The sequence below is a fragment of the Notolepis coatsorum genome, assembly GCF_963971535.1.
Source record: "Notolepis coatsorum genome assembly, chromosome: 17".
NCBI classification, from domain to species: Eukaryota; Metazoa; Chordata; class Actinopteri; order Aulopiformes; family Paralepididae; genus Notolepis; species Notolepis coatsorum.
Window position 1 is genome coordinate 27,736,018 of NC_140181.1, and position 17,237 is coordinate 27,753,254.

The 17,237-nt window shown below is 47.5% G+C and overlaps 1 protein-coding gene across 1 annotated transcript; it reads left to right on the forward strand.

The window, feature by feature from the left end:
• Positions 1 to 9,729: 9,729 nt before the first annotated feature.
• On the forward strand, positions 9,730 to 14,018 carry LOC311244612 (uncharacterized protein). Its single transcript, XM_084334214.1, has 3 exons — positions 9,730 to 10,032; positions 11,737 to 11,958; positions 12,981 to 14,018. The coding sequence occupies exons 2-3, from the start codon at positions 11,758 to 11,760 to the stop codon at positions 13,419 to 13,421; spliced, it is 642 nt and encodes a 213-aa protein (XP_084190340.1). The 5' UTR covers positions 9,730 to 10,032; positions 11,737 to 11,757; the 3' UTR covers positions 13,422 to 14,018.
• The last annotated feature ends 3,219 nt before the right edge of the window (positions 14,019 to 17,237 follow it).

Consider the following 17,237-nt stretch of genomic DNA (forward strand, 5'->3'; position numbering starts at 1 on the left):
ATTGGTCCCAGACCTAATCAGTTAAACAGAGACAGATTAATCGCGTTGTCTATTTACACATAAGGGTTTGCTGTAGGGGTCAGTCAACTTCACAAAGTCATGGGGTTATAGGGTCATGGTCATCATCGATTGTGTGTGGGAGTCGGGGCAGTTCTATGAGCCTCGCCACGGGACGGGTGTAAGTGCGACCCTGGACGAGCACTTCAGCTGCTCGGACCTTGCCGTCGGCACCGGTGATCACTTTGCTTACGCGGCCGGCCGGCCACATAGCTCTGGGCAGTGATTGATCAATAATCATGACGACTGTTCCTTCTGTCAAATTGTCTCTCTCCTTTACCCACTTCTGGCGGGTCTGTAGAGACGGTAGGTAGTGCAGTAGGAAACTGCTCCAAAACTTGTCGGCTAATACTTGACTGTACCTCCACATTCGTCGGCCGTTCGCTTCTTCAGGCCGGTACATTGTCTGGGGTAATGCAGGATCTAGCCGCCCCATCAGGAGTGTGTTGGGGTCTGCGGAGACTACGGTGCTCAATCCACAGAACACAGACTTCTTATTTTCCACCTCCTCTGGACTTGCTTCCCTCGGGATAGGCCTGGGCCACTGTCCTTCCGGGAGTCTTAGGAATGCGGGGCCGTCACTGTAGACATTGCGACGGGTGAGGTCATCTAGGGGCACTCCCCGGGTGATGACGTCAGCTAGGTTCTGTTTTGTATCAACGTAGCGCCACTCTGTTTCTCCGGTTAACTCTTCGGTTAAGTCTTGAATCTCGGTGACTCTGACTCCCACGAAGACTTTGTACTTGCATGAGTCCGATTTGATCCAGGCGAGTACTGTCGTGGAATCTGACCACAGGATTGTTCTAGACACCGGTATGGTGAGCTCACGTTGGATGAGCGTGGCTAGGTGCGCTCCGGCTAGGGCTGCGCAGAGCTCTAGACGTGGGATAGATTGTTGCTTGCGTGGGGCTATTCTCGAGCGGGCGAGGACAAATGCTGTGTAGATCTCTCCCCCCCTTTCTTGGGCCCGCAAGTAGGCTACTGATCCGTATGCGACCTCTGAGGCGTCACTGAAGACGTGTAAGTCCATTTTACATGTCTCTGGCCTCACCGTGGGTGGGAAGTAGCTTCGGCGCATATTAACGCCTGGGAGTGAGTGGAGCTCCATCTCCCACTCTCTCCAGGTGGATGCAAGGTGTGCGGGAATGGGGTCGTCCCAGCCCTGGTCCTTGTCCCACAATGCTCGTACAATCATTTTTGCCCTGGTGGTGTACGGTAGAATACATCCTAGCGGGTCATATTGTCGGGCGAGTGTTGTGTACACACTCCGTCTGGTGGTCGGCGCCGCCGCCGGCCTTCCCTGCTCCGTAGTCAGGGGCTTGTGTCTGTAGTGAAGCGAATCTGTTTTGAATCGCCACACCAATCCCAGGGTCATCTCCTGGGCTTCTCCCGGGATTGTAGCCATCCAGGTCTCGCTGCTGGCTGCCTTGTCCTCGGAGGAGAGGCTGCGCAGTACTTGCGGATCGCTGCTGGCCCACTGCCTGAGATCAAAGCCGCCTTTGATCAATGAGGCGCGGAGTTTAATCAGGAGAGCCTCGGCTTCTTCCTGGGTTGAAAGGCTTTGTAGACAGTTGTCTACGTAGAAGCTGTTCTTTACGCTGTGTCGGACCTCTTCGTCCGCTGCTGGGTCCTCTGCTACATGTTTCTGTAGTGCAAATGTAGCACAGCAGGGGCTGCACGTCGTTCCGAAGGGGAGGACTTCCCATTGGTAGATGGCTGGGTGCTCATCTCCTGGCTTCTCTCTCCATAGGAACCGTAACAGGGGCTTGTCCTCCTCTACTAATCTCACCTGCAGGAACATTCCTTTAATGTCCCCGCTGATGGCCACCTTTTCCTGGCGGAAGCGGAGTAGAACGCCGAGTAGGGAGGGGCCGAGTGTGGGACCGGGCAGTAACTCTTTATTCAGATTTTGGGATCCGATCTGGTAGCTGCAGTTAAATACTATGCGGTCTTTACCGTTGTGATGGACCTTGTGGTGAGGCACGTACCACGATTCAGTGGTCTGGTCAGCCTCTTTAATGTCCATCTTTGTGACGTGTCCCGCTGTGATGAGCTTCTCAATCTCAGCGCGGTATACACTCTCTTGGGCGGGGTTCTTGGCTAAGCGCCGCTCCGTGTTCAGCAGGTACCGTTCTGTGGCGTCTGTCTTGGCGTGGAAAGTAGGCATTCCTTCTCGCCGCAGGAGTGGCGTGGCGTATCTCAACACGCCGTTGACCGGGACTCTCTTGGTCCCTGTCTCGAGGAGGTGAATGGCGTAAATGTCATCTTTAGAGCGAATGTCTTTCTTTCCGTTCTTAAAGGGCATTTGTTCCAAGGTCCATAGCCGCTCTACGTGTTGCAGGAGTGCGGTTTCTCCCTCTGTGACTCGGGAGTGGAGACATCTAGTGGCTGTACTTCGGTTGAGAGATTTGGCGAGCGGGCCTTGGAGAGTCCATCCCAAACGGGTCTCGACTGCTGCAGGACAGCCTCGGGGTCCGGTATGAACCCGGTCTATCGGGACAATGAGGTCTGCATGGTCGGAGCCTATCAACAGGGTCGGCATAGCATTGTCTATGAGCGGGATCGGTAACTTGCGCAGATGTGCATATTTCTCCATCAGCTTGGCGACGGGGTATGTGTACCGCGACAGCCCTATTTCTTGGCTGGTGAAAGCGTCTGTAATCTGGTACCGTCGCTCAGGCTGGCCGCTTGCTGCGATAGAGAATGAGACATTCTCGCCCTTTATCGTCTTCAAATCTCGTCTTATTGTCCGAATTGTCATTTGGGTTTCGCTTCCCCGCAGCCCTAGCTGGGCCGCAGCGGAGGCGAGCAGAAGGGTCTTCTCGGACCCGTCATCGAGGACGGCGTAAGTGTCCAGGACTTTATTCTGGTAGCTTAGTGTCACACGCACTACTTTTAGGAGTACTCGGGCTCCACTGCTGCTGGCGGGATCGATGTACATGACGCTCGCTTTGCTGCTGGATGGTGCGGGTGAAGGGCGCCGTCTGTTACTGTCGTGAAGTATGTCCAGATGGGCTCCATCGCACTTGGTGCACCTTTTCTTTAAGCGGCATTCGGCTGCCATGTGTGAGCGCGCACAGCGAAAACAGCGCTTGTTGGACTTTATCCATTGACTTGCTTCCTCCGCGTTCAGCTTGGGGAAGGAATCACATTGCGCTAGCCAGTGTTCTTTCTCACAGTAGGGGCACACTATCTTCCACTTCTCCGTTCTGGAGGGGGTACTGTGGCTCCTGCTGCTCGGTACTGACTCCGATTGGTGCATCACAGTCACCGATCTTCTTCCATCATTTAGTCGTCTGGTTCCTTCTCTGGAGCCAGGGGTGCTCCGTCCGAATGTATCTAGCCGTAGGCTGCTGACTTCTCTCGCCAGGAAGTCTGCTAGATCGAGGAGGTTCGGTTCGGGGCCATTCGGGTCTCGGTGGTCTCTCTGTCGCCTAAAACGCTCCTGTCGAGCGGGCGGCAGCTTCTCCAAGATCCTTTCCACATTTGAGTTGGCGTAAAGTTCATGCCTCCCCTTCTCTCTCTGCGCTCCCAACATCCCTACCAGGGACTGCACTCTGATGGACAGGTCGTCCAGTGCTCGATTGTCTATTGCTGGGGGTAAGCGGTCGATGTGTCGGATCTCCTGGATCACGTAATCCCATATGCGCCCATACCTCTGGTCCAATGCTACCAGCGCTGCTGTGTATGGGGTGGTGGAAGTCGCGTAGGCGAGCGCTATATTATGTGCGCGGGGTACCTTTAAGTGCTTCAGTAGGATGGCGTATTTATGGCGTTCATCCAATACATCCACCAACATGGTCTCCAGACACATGCGGAGTTCTGTATACTGGGCCCGGTTCTCTTGGGTGAAGTCGGGTACCATAGGCGTGCCAATGTATGACGCTGACTGTGGATACATCGGCGAGCGTTGGGGGAGAGGCCTCCTAGGCGAGTCTCCTCCCGCTCCTTGGTATGGGCTGGTACCGGCAGTGTACCATGGCCCGCTTGTCCAGGTGCTGTTCCTCTGTGCGGGTCGTGCGTCGTGCTCACCCGTGTATAGAGTCGGGGGTCTGTAGCGCAGCTCCGCGGGAGTATAGCCTGGGCTGTACCGGACCTCCTGGTCCGGTAGAGTACTGTGCTGTCGTCGGGCGTGGTTCTCCTCCTCTTCCTCTTCGTCTTCAGTTAGGTCATCCAGTGCTTGTAGTCTCTGGTTTAGCCTCTCCACAGGATATGCTGCTCCTTCCCGGTTGCTAGGTCTCGCTTGGACCGGTGGGGGGAGGTGGTCTGTGGGGGGTATAGACCTCGTCTGTTGGTCAAGTTCAGGGTTGTTTACTCGGCTAGGGGATGCCGCCCTGGAGGTGTGTCTAGACGAGTTCCTGGAGCCTCTGGCGGAGGGAGAGGGTGTTGTCCGTCTGATCAGCTGTTCTATTAGTTGCGCTTGCTGTCTGTCGCGCTCTGCGTCCCGTAGAGCACCAGCAGCTGCTCGCTGGCTGTCTGCTCGGTCTCGGGCCACATTCTCTTCCCTCTGAATGCGTCTTATTTCTAGACGTATATGCTCTTCTTCGCTCCGCTGCTGGATCTGCAGTCGGTCGCGTTCAGCAGCGGCGTTCAGGCTGATGAGGAAGGCCTGCTGTAGGGTCCTCTCTGCCTCGCTGGGAGAAGGCGGTTGTATAGGGGAGCCTTCCCTCGGGGTACTCCTTGCGGAGCCTTGGAGCTCTATCTCCACGGTGCTCTCCCCGTCTTCTTCCGTGCCGAGTTCTCTCTCGGTAGCATTGTATTCCTCCCGGGACTCATCGGGGACTACTTCTTCAGTACTGGCGGGGTGTGAAGTCATGTCTGGTTCCCACTGGTCCCCACCGTGAACTTGGTCAGTTACATTAGAACCCGTAGGGGCCTCTATGGTCGGGGTAGTCTGGGCGTTGGGGTTAGACATACTTTTACTTTCTAGTTTTACCGCGTTTACTGTTAGTAGAAGACTAGGTTGTTGACTGACAGCGTAAGCCTCTAAGTACTGAGGGAGCCGTCGTTCGCGCTGCGGGCGTTGGTTAGGAGGATCGTTTCGTGGAGTGTTCATCATAGGCCATTTCAATATTAATAACACTATATTAATATTACACTAATTACCATCCGGCTCGAAGGACCAATTCTAACTGAGGGGTACAATTCCCTGACTGTATTACTAGATATGATACTTACTACCACTACCTTTGTACTTAATATTCGGCCACCCAGTACTCGGCATAAATATATTATGATGAACACTGTCACGTAGATGAAACGGATCCAACACAAATGTACGAATTAGAAATAGGTCTTTATTTCTACACAGCGATGGTGTGTAGAGCAAGCACTTAATCAAATCAATCACATTTATGAATGGGAATTAGTATGCACTTTTATGGCAAGAGTATTCGTCGGTATATCAATAGAGAATGTCCAATCTCTGAAGGCGCAGGTGGTACATATACGACCTGGAATAGTTTAAGGAATAACAGCAATGATACTTTAATGATTATAGGCTGGATACACTAGGGGGGGTTAATCCGGTCGCTTGTAAGCCGACAGGAGTAGGAAGGGGGGGGGGGGTAGAATCCGGCTGCCTCATCCGGCCAAGGGTATCCCAGGTGAACCCACTGTAGTGCCGTTCAATGCGCCGGCGATCCTTGGACCACAGATGAAAGCAGATGGACTCTTTGTGGGCCGGCGTCCTCCGGTCCACGGAGGAGAGACGTGAAGCGACCTCGTCTTGCAGAGCGTCTCCTCACCTTGCGTCCTCTCCAGTGGGGGGGGTTCCAACACACGGCAGTGTCGGGGGTCTTTATCCATGGAATAATCAACGTATACAAAGCATAATCCGTGCCTGGGAAGGCGGGCTGTCGTCGGTAGAATAATCCGGTATACAGGTCCACTCGCTCGTCGGCTCTGGGGCTCCTCGGGTGCAGCTTCACGTGGGGTCAACCACCCTGGATAAGCAGCCAGTTCTCTGCCCGAAACGATGGGGTACTGACTACGGTAGTATTCTCACCGTACGAAGCACTATATATTAAGAGACTATTATTAGCTTAATAGACTACGTCCAACTCGACGATATAGTGCCAAATATGACTATTCAAATATTAATATACACGATGTCTCAATACCGATGGTAAGCCGAACTTGGCCTTACTCCCACACGTGGCGTCGCGGGGAGGCTTTACGTCTGTGACTCTATTGGAGGGTAAGAAACTGGACTGAAAAGGAAGTCCTACTTTAGTAGCGCAGTATATATACGCACTATGAACAAATAGTCCCATTAGTGGTGCGGTAGCCAGATTCCTACGCGGAACTAGGACTTGTTCGTACATGTTGAGCGGTACGTTTGAACTGGGTCTGAGGGGTATGGCAGCCTGGCACCAAGGTCTCGACCAATAGTAGAATGGAGACTATTATGGGATGTTCAGTAGGCTAGAATGGATATTCAATGCATATTGTACAAGGAATATACAAGGGATATCAGGGAATATTAGAGAATATACAAATACAATTAAATATATATATATAAATAAATATATATATTCGGTTTAATCTGGCCCTTCACAACACCCACTATATGCCAAACGGTGAAGTATAATTATTCCGGATTCTTAGATGACTTCGGCAGATGGTCCAAAAAAAAACTCATTACAGGCCCGACCATCAATAGTTAATGTTACGTGCCCCCGTGGGGAGACGCAACACTAGGCCACAGACAGGATAGGTGAGGATGCAGTGACACAAAACACCATAGACGGATTGTAAAATAACAATATTTATTATACACAAATGAGATCAGCAACACAGAGAGCAAAGAGGACCTACCAGTGAGCACCAAATAATATCAAAATGAAACAAAAGCCCCCCCCCCCCTTTACAGGCGCGGACGCCCCAAAGTACAGGAGGTGGTGCTCACTCTAAGCTGGTGTCTTTAACAGTAGTTCTCCTACGTGATGCAGATGTAGACCCCAGGGTATCTTTCTGCCCTCAATGTCCCTGTGTGCGAAACAAAAGATTAATAACAACACAATCACCATAGGCTGGGTGACAAACAAATATGCATAGGATTAGTACAGAAATGTACAACAACACAAAAAGATACAATGCTATATAGACCAAATAACTAGAGCTTTGACCAGCTCTCACACACAATGAGCTCACACAGAGCTTTGACTGGCTCTCACACAAAATGAGTCCACACAGAGCTTTGATTAGCTCTCACACAGAATTAGCTCCAATTAAGCTTTTACCAGCTCTGACACAAATGTACCCTAAGAGCCTCAGCTCTATTACCAAAAGCCACAAAAGAGAGTGTGTAACAAAGAGTGTGTACAAAGACACCAAGAGCTCTACTTTACCACATCAATGAACCAGAGAGCTCTACCTACAAAAGCACCAACACACTAGAGCCATAGTTACCACCAACACAGACCAAACGAACCAGGGAGCTAACTAACACTGAAACACAAAGGGTATTATGAAGGGAGTGGATGTTGATTGTGGGACGAGTCTCAGCTGCCGCTGCACCGGGGTGAGTGGGTGATTGACCAGCTGCTGCTGCCACTGGGAACCTGGGGATATGTAGACACAAGAGGGAGACAAGACAACAACAAACAAAACATGCCTATATACACAACAGATTACATACATTACTCCCATATATATATACATAAGGACACAGTCCGTAACAGTTAAGATGGATGTTTTACCCAAAATAAACTTTTTCAGCTCGATGTTGCCGTGGTTTCTGCAGTTATCAAGATATATTTAACAAATTTAACCTCACCAGCTCCACTTATTTTTTCTATCTACAATTAAGAGCAGATTTAAAGGCTCACGGAGTCCCATTAAAGATTCCACTTGAGCACCACAGATTTGACAAATTCTTTTATGAAAAGGAGACATCGAGAGGCTTCGTCTCTGACTTTTATCGTCAGTTACTTACGTCCTCATATGAAATCCTTCCCCTAGACTCGGTTTGGAGGAAGGATATCCCAAACTTGGAAGTAGATTTTGATTGGGATGAAGTCTGGGCAAACGTACGGCTATCATCACGTAACCCATATCACCAACAGATTAACCTTAACTTTGTTCATAGGACTTACCTGACTCCTAGACGTTTGCACCTAATGGGGCTCAGACAAGACCCTCGATGCTCCTTATGTTTAAACGGTGCTCTTGGTACATTTATGCATATGTATTGGGAATGCCCTCCTGTTAAGATATTCTGGGAAAAAGTAACCACTCAATTATCAGAATTTTTATCTCTGACCATACCTATACTGCCTTCTGTATTGTTGTTGAATGATGTTTCTCAGTTATCAACCTCTGTACATGTAAAAAGACTTTGTCCGGTCTTACGGCTGCCAAAAAGTTGATAGTGTCACGCTGGATTCAACCGGATAAAATGTGCCGGAAGGTGTGGGTTCTTACCTATCTCGATGTGATTTATCTAGAGATATCTACTGCACGAATTTTAGGTGTTAATGAAGCCAGCATAGCAACCTGGTTAGCTGTGGTGGAGAAGATAAAGGGAAGCATATGAACTTGTAATTTCTGATGTTAAATGGAATAGTGGATGTATAGTCCAAGAGGGGGTCCTGAGGGGGGGGGGGGGTGGAGGGGGATGGGGAGGGAAGGGGAAGGAAAGAGCGAGGAAGAGCGAGCAAGAGCACATGTATTGTATTGTATTGTATTTATTATTTTTATGTCTTTTAATCTACATTTATTTTGATTTAATTACTGGACTGTCATTATTGTTATTATTATTTCTGTCATTGTCCTGTGATTTATCATTGATTTTTACTGTTACTGTATTGTTTGTCTAGTTTTATGTTAAAAAAGGGAAAATAAAAAACATTTGTTCAAAAAAAAAAAAGACACGATTCAGTCCAAAATGCCATTTTTGAGACAACAGTGGAGAGTGTAACAGAATAGTAATTTCTTTGTATACATTCTCTCAATGGACTGACTTCTGCCCAATGAAATAATAGTGAAATTAAACCATTTCCCTGGGGACCCCCTGTCAATCTGGACCCCGCATTGAGAACCACTGATCTGGCTAAAATAACGCACAGAAGGTCTAACCAAAGCAGCCTTGAGCAGCATGTAGCAGCCAGATTGAGGAGAACGTTGTGTTTGAAACAGGAAAACGACGACATACTTGAAACTTCTCTCCTTCTTTTAACTTCTTCTCAACCACTTTCCAGAGGATTCAGTGACAGCGTCGACTCGCTGAGAAGGAAAGGAGAGAAGAAGAGAGAAGAAGAGGAGCAGGAGGAGGAGAAGAGAGAGAGAGAGAGGGGGGGGGGGGTGAGCTAAGGTGGGGGTGGGGTGGTAGCAACTTGTTTTGGAAGAAATCTGGAACCTATAAACTTAAACAACCTCTACGACAAAAACAAACATCAGGAAAATACGATCTGATTGGCTCAGCCGTTCCGTCTTTGTCTCCGCCTCGCTCCTTTGATCTGACCAATCGCCAGACACATGTTCCTTCCTGTTGTCTTTGGCCTCGGCAGAGCCTCAGAACCTCTCCGGTCCAATCGCAAGCAGATGGGCGGGAACCTTTAAGTTTTATCCTCTTTTCTCCTTTAAAGAAGGCAGATGCAGGTCGGCTGCTGTTTCATATGCAGCTCAGAAGAAGGGACTCTCACACACTACTGTGGTCAGGGACTGAGTCAGACGTTGAGATTATTGGTCCATTATTGATTACTGAAGGATTAATGAGGTACGTGGATGAGGAAGCCCAATGGATGTCCCACACTGAGAGTTGAGCAGAGAGCCGTTGTCGGTGCCGTTGTTGCTCCCTGGTCCGTCTGGGCTCCAGACGGAGTAGAGTAAGAGGAGACTTCAGGAGGCGTAGCCCCACACAGGGCCCGGGCAGCAGACGACAAAACAGAGGAAGAGTAGGAGAAGCAAACAGAGGAGAAGAACAGACAGCGGACGCAGACGTACGGAAAACAAAGGGGAGTCATATCACAGGTACAGTGAGGAAGAGGATGTGTGACGAAGATTGAACTAGTAACGAGGTTGAGGATGTGCAGAGTAAACCCACCTTCAACCTAAGTCAACCTTATTACTTTACATTTATATTGGATGGCTGGCGGGGGCCAGTATATACCCACCTAATAGACTAATAACTATAGGCTTATACTGGATGACTATATTATATAGTAATTGTGCTTGATTTAATATTATAATTACTCTACAACTATATGGATCACAGTTTAGCCATCTCCTACCCTGCCACTAAACCAGTGTTTTTAATATGTGGGTCGGGGCCCACAGCTAGGTCTCGGAGAAGATTACAATTGGCCCCCAAATTATAGACTAGTTGTATCATAAATCGGACCCCTCTCAAGCCCATTGAAAAATAGACATGTTGAATAAATCACTGTAGCTCAAATCTGGATATATTTTGTCCTATTAGACTAATCAGTTTTGGGTCGAAGGAACATTTCTTCTGAAAATGTGAGTCCCCTGAAAACACTGCTGCACTATAGACTATATATTTAACAGAAAGGAATGAGAGAGGGAACAGCTGAGAGATACTGTAGAAGAGGAAGGAATGAGAGAGGGAACGGTTGAGAGATACTGTAGGAGAGGAAGGAATGAGAGAGGGAACGGCTGAGAGATACTGTAGGAGAGGAAGGAATGAGAGAGGGAACGGTAGAGAGATACTGTAGGAGAGGAAGGAATGAGAGAGGGAACGGTAGAGAGATACTGTAGGAGAGGAAGGAATGAGAGAGGGAACGGTAGAGAGATACTGTAGGAGAGGAAGGAATGAGAGAGGGAACGGCAGAGAGATAGTGTAGGAGAGGAAGGAATGAGAGAGGGAACGGTTGAGAGATACTGTAGGAGAGGAAGGAATGAGAGAGGGAACGGCTGAGAGATACTGTAGGAGAGGAAGGAATGAGAGAGGGAACGGCTGAGAGATACTGTAGGAGAGGAAGGAATGAGAGAGGGAACGGTAGAGAGATACTGTAGGAGAGGAAGGAATGAGAGAGGGAACGGCTGAGAGATACTGTAGGAGAGGAAGGAATGAGAGAGGGAACGGCTGAGAGATACTGTAGGAGAGGAAGGAATGAGAGAGGGAACGGCTGAGAGATACTGTAGGAGAGGAAGGAATGAGAGAGGGAACGGCTGAGAGATACTGTAGGAGAGGAAGGAATGAGAGAGGGAGCGGTAGAGAGATACTGTAGGAGAGGAAGGAATGAGAGAGGGAACGGCTGAGAGATACTGTAGGAGAGGAAGGAATGAGAGAGGGAACGGCAGAGAGATAGTGTAGGAGAGGAAGTAATGAGAGAGGGAACGGCTGAGAGATAGTGTAGGAGAGGAAGGAATGAGAGAGGGAACGGCTGAGAGATACTGTAGGAGAGGAAGGAATGAGAGACTCGTGCAGGACAGTGATACACAGAGGAAGACAGGTGGGACAGAGACAGGATCCCATGGTAGAGTGAGATAGAAGAGGAAAAAGAATAGCTTAACAGGTTAAGGATTCAACTGTGAAGTACAGGACAGAGAGGTAACGTTAGAGAGAGAGAGAGAGGAACAAGAGAGGAGCCCAGGCATAGAGACAGACAGAAGACAAGAAGACAAGTTGACCATGGCTCAGGGTATAGAAACAAAAACTGAGTAAAAGATGTGTGATTATAGCTGGGATGTTGAACTATTGTCTCCTGACAGGAGGGAGAGACGAGGCCAGCCATGAGGGAGGAGGAGCTGTCCAGCGATGACCCTGAGGTGAGGATGGCCTCCAGCGAGGAGGAGACAGAGAGACTGCCCTCCAACACCTGCCCCGTCGTCATAGCGACACCGGGGGTTACCGGGCGCAAGCGCCTGACGGACACGCGGGTGAAGGGCAATGGTATCGCCAACTTCACTGCCTCCATGTCAACAGAGGATGCTGTAAGTTGTTGACGTGTCTCTGTAACAGACCTGGGTCAAATAGTAGTTGTAACAGACCTGCGTTAAATAGTAGTTGTAACAGACCTGGGTCAAATAGTTTAAACCGACCTGGGTCAAATAGAAGTTGTAACAGACCTGCGTTAAATAGTAGTTGTAACAGACCTGGGTTAAATAGTAGTTATAACAGACCTGGGTCAAATAGTAGTTGTAACATACTGTACCTGGGTCAAATAGTAGTTGTAACAGACCTGAGTTAAATAGTAGTTGTAACAGACCTGGGTTAAATAGTAGTTGTAACAGACCTGGGTTAAATAGTAGTTATAACAGACCTGGGTTAAATAGTAGTTGTAACAGACCTGGGTTAAATAGTAGTTATAACAGACCTGGGTCAAATAGTAGTTGTAACAGACCTGGGTCAAATAGTAGTTGTAACATACTGTACCTGGGTCAAATAGTAGTTGCAAATAGGGGATGTGACTGATGTGTTTTTGAGGCCGGTAGCGATGCCCCACCACCACCACCACCACCACCACCACCACCACATAAAATGTTTGAAACTTTTAAGACATGCTTATAGATAATCAAGTGGTCTCACGATTTGAAACCAACAATCCCTGTAACAAATAAAGGGCGTGACCATGAAAATGAAATGAGAAGTTAATTGAAATGAATTTGTTCTGTTACACAATAGTTGTTGTTTGTGTTATTCTGTGTTTACTTGGCTCTTGTAATCAACACATTCCCAGTAAAAAGGCCCCAAAATTACAAATAGTAGTCTACCGTCAATGGTCAATCACAGAAAAGTATTCAAAATGTACTTTCAAATACTTTCCTATAATGGCAACATTTTCTGGCACTCATATGCACTAAACCCCACCCAATTCTAAAACAATGCATAAAAAGTATTTTAAATGAATATTTATCCCAGGGCTGTTGTACAACAATATCACAGAGAGACAGATTCCTGTACATGTTTTTTACTCGTCAAATAAAGTGATTCTCTTTCCGATTCCGCCCACCAGGCCAAACCAGGAGAAGACACCCACCTCCCGGTGTCCACGGGACCCAAGAGGCCGAAGAAAAGCCCCCAGCACCGGCCGCCCTCCTCAGACCCGTCCCTCTCGCCCCTCTCTGGCCCCGGCTCGGGCGACCCTACCCTGGAGGACCCTCACGCCCAGCGGGTCATCGCCAACGTCCGTGAACGCCAGCGCACGCAGTCCCTCAACGACGCCTTCGGCTCGCTGCGCAAGATCATCCCCACGCTGCCCTCGGACAAACTGAGCAAGATTCAGATCCTGAAGCTGGCGTCGCGCTACATCGACTTCCTGTACCAGGTTCTGCAGAGCGACGAGATGGACACCAAAATGGCTGGGTGTAACTACTTGGCCCACGAGAGGCTGAGTTATGCCTTCTCCGTGTGGAGAATGGAGGGAGCCTGGTCTACAATGTCTGCCAGTCACTAGTCCCTATGGGTGACGGGTTCGTTTTATCCTATTTTTGAGGGATCATTTTTAAGGGATTTCTGTTGTATTAGACGGTTTAGAGTGAAGGGGAAACAGGAGTGTGTAGGATGACGACATGCAAAAAAGAGCAGGAGAGAGGATTCGAACACATGACGTAACAGGTACAGCACACGCACGTGCCTCCTAATCTGCTGAACTAAGGATATCTCGAAAACCTTTTTCATAAAAAAATGCCCTTTTAAAAGCTGAATGGGCCATCCACTCCCCCATAGTATATTTTTACACTACTGAGAGAGCAGCGGGGCTGTGCGGGAGACGGATGAGAGATGCCATATTCAACCCCTGGCCAGTGATGGTACGTGTGGTTTCTGAGGCACCAGCTCTGGGTACACAAGACTTCTCTTCTCACTTTCCTCCTGAAACATCTGTGACTTTGTGAGATTCACCGTGACTAATGCGCTTAAAGCTGGAGGGCGTCGACGTATGTCTGCTGGTCAGAAGTCCTGGATAATGACAGTATTACTTTTAAAGCGCTCCTCCTAAAACATTGATGCCTTGGAGAAATTCACCACAGAGGATGAAGGGAGGCTAATCAACTATGTCTACCAGCCAGGGAGGGTGGAGGGAGGCTAATCAACTATGTCTACCAGCCAGGGAGGGTGGAGGGAGGCTAATCAACTATGTCTACCAGCCAGGGAGGGTGGAGGGAGGCTAATCAACTATGTCTACCAGCCAGGGAGGGTGGAGGGAGGCTAATCAACTATGTCTACCAGCCAGGGAGGGTGGAGGGAGGCTAATCAACTATGTCTACCAGCCAGGGAGGGTGGAGGGAGGCTAATCAACTATGTCTACCAGCCAGGGAGGGTGGAGGGAGGCTAATCAACTATGTCTACCAGCCAGGGAGGGTGGAGGGAGGCTAATCAACTATGTCTACCAGCCAGGGAGGGTGGAGGGAGGCTAATCAACTATGTCTACCAGCCAGGGAGGGTGGAGGGAGGCTAATCAACTATGTCTACCAGCCAGGGAGGGTGGAGGGAGGCTAATCAACTATGTCTACCAGCCATGAAACATTATCCCTCTAAATGTCATAGGTCATCTCTTTGCCTCTATGAGAGACTATGAGAGACAATACAAAAGACTCAGGATGGATGGAGACATTATCAATTACAGTACTGTGTGCTTGTGGAAGGACAAATGTTGGGAATTGACACCAGGGTTTAGTTGAAACATAACCTGGGGTTAGGGTTAGGGTTATGCGCTGACAGGGGTTAGGGTTAGGGCTGACTAGGGTAAGGGTTAGGGTTAGGGGGGCATCTGTGCCCCAGAACCACTAGCCTTTTATTGCATCAATAATAGCACTACTACTATCCTTGGCTGTGGCTGAACATCTCAACTCAACTGTGACTGTTGTGATTTTCTATGGTGAGGGGGGCCAGCTTTTTAATTTCTACCAATATACATTAGTGTTATTGTTCATCTATATAGTGAAGGTGATGCCTGAAGAAACACATGTTCACATCTCACTAAAGGAGTCAGGGAATAATATGTGTCAGACACTTCACACCCCTGGAGCAGGTATGATATCTGTGTCTTAACCTGGAGCAGGTGGATATACTATTATGTCTTAACCTGGAGCAGGGACTGTGCTTTACTTAAGGACTTCAACAGGGGTTGAGCGGGGGTTGAGCAGCACACACAAGGGATCAAACTTGTGACAATCTGTTGCTGGATGGTCTCTCCAGGCCACCTTGCCTACACTATCTGCCATATGTTCCCAACACTCCACCCCCCCCCCCCCCCCCCAACACAAGAACATGATATCTGTGATATCACATTCAATGGAGTGACAGTACAGTGTGGGAGAGAGAGAGAAGATATTATCAAAACCACCCGTCGGACTAAAACTCAAAACACGGGTCCAGATTTGACTGTTAACCTCTAGGATTCCATGAACCCTGACCCTTGACACCTGCTCTACAACCTTTCAAGCTCATCATCATCATCATCATCATCATCCTCATCATCATCATCATCATCATCATCATCATCATCATCATCATCATTATGATCGTCTTCATCATCACCATCATCATAGGTATGCATAGCTTGAAATCAAGCATTATTTTACCTTCAACGTAAACCTTATTTTGTTTGATAATCTGTGAATACTTTTGAAGATGTGAAGAACAAAAAGGATGGTGTGCTACATAGAAAGCAGGTGAGATAGATAGATAGATAGATAGATAGATAGATAGATAGATAGATAGATAGATAGATAGATAGATAGATAGATAGATAGATAGATAGATAGATAGATAGATAGATAGATAGATAGATAGATAGATAGATAGATAGATAGATAGATAGATAGATAGATAGATAGATAGATAGATAGATAGATAGATAGATAGATAGATAGATAGATAGATAGATAGATAGATAGATAGATAGATAGATAGATAGATAGATAGATAGATAGATAGATAGATAGATAGATAGATAGATAGATAGATAGATAGATAGAGAGAGAGAGAGAGAGAGAGAGATAGATAGATAGATAGATAGATAGATAGATAGATAGATAGATAGATAGATAGATAGATAGATAGATAGATAGATAGATAGATAGATAGATAGATAGATAGATAGATAGATAGATAGATAGATAGATAGATAGATAGATAGATAGATAGATAGATAGATAGATAGATAGATAGATAGATAGATAGATAGATAGATAGATAGATAGATAGATAGATAGATAGATAGATAGATAGATAGATAGAAACAGAGAGAGAAAGAAAGTAAGAAAGAAAATGTCTCCGATTTCACCATACCCTCTCGTCTCATATTTTCCAAGAATCTGGCATATTATTAATCTCTAACCACCTTTGAACCTAGATTCCTATGGAAAGGGGGAAGCCCTGGGCAGCGGTAGCAGCTAGAGCTGACTTAAACGTATCCTCCCTGCGACCCAAACCAAGCCCCTTTATTTCTTCTTGTGCCAAAGAAACTCTCCTCAAATTCTTTCCTCTTATTTTGGCCCAAATGTGTTTCAGATTTGCACGGCACTATGATAGGACAGACTACGCTGTAAAAGACAATAACAAGTTTAGCAAGTGTTTTTATCCTATACTCAACCTCTCAAGCTTATTTCAAGATGTTCTATGTCAGATGTTCTCACTGCTCTGGCAGATTAGTTTGGATGGTGTTATAAAATGTAACCGCTTTCGTCATAATTTAAAGGTGGGGTAGGCGGTGGAGGAATGAGTGAGTTTACCCATCCAGCAGAAATGGAGCAAGCTTTTTTTCCCTTTTTTTTTTAAGCTAAGCTCTATGCATGAAACAATGGCTTCCCACAGACTCACATATCAGCTACAATTATTACCCGGCCTCTGATTGGCAGGCATTTTTACACACATTAGGTATTTTTCAACAAAGAACACAATGGTGGGGTGAAGTTTTCTTATGTAACCCAGGAATACCACTAGACAGGCCACAAAACATCTGATTGGTTGTTAATTAACGTTCCGTGCACGGGCCATCGCAACACATTTGACAGCTGTCTGTCGGTGCCACGCTGTGTTATTGTCTATCAACCAACACATAGGTTGAAAGCGAAAATGGCAGCCATTTGATTGACACACCGCTTGACCTATTACATGCTTCCAATCTCGGGTTATAAAACCAAACAGCCAACGAGCGTCAATAAAAGAAAAGTGACCACCTCCGCTTTCGCCTCTCAATGACCAGACAAATCTACACTGACGCAGAAAATTATTGACCGTTTGTGAAGCCAATGAAATTCTGAAAATA

Bases quoted from the DNA above. Each gene is read 5' to 3' on its own strand.
- LOC311244612 (XM_084334214.1), top strand. From the start codon at position 11,758: ATGAGGGAGGAGGAGCTGTCCAGCGATGACCCTGAGGTGAGGATGGCC. The intron at 11,959-12,980 runs GTAAGTTGTTGA...TCCGCCCACCAG, and splicing joins CCATGTCAACAGAGGATGCT to GCCAAACCAGGAGAAGACAC.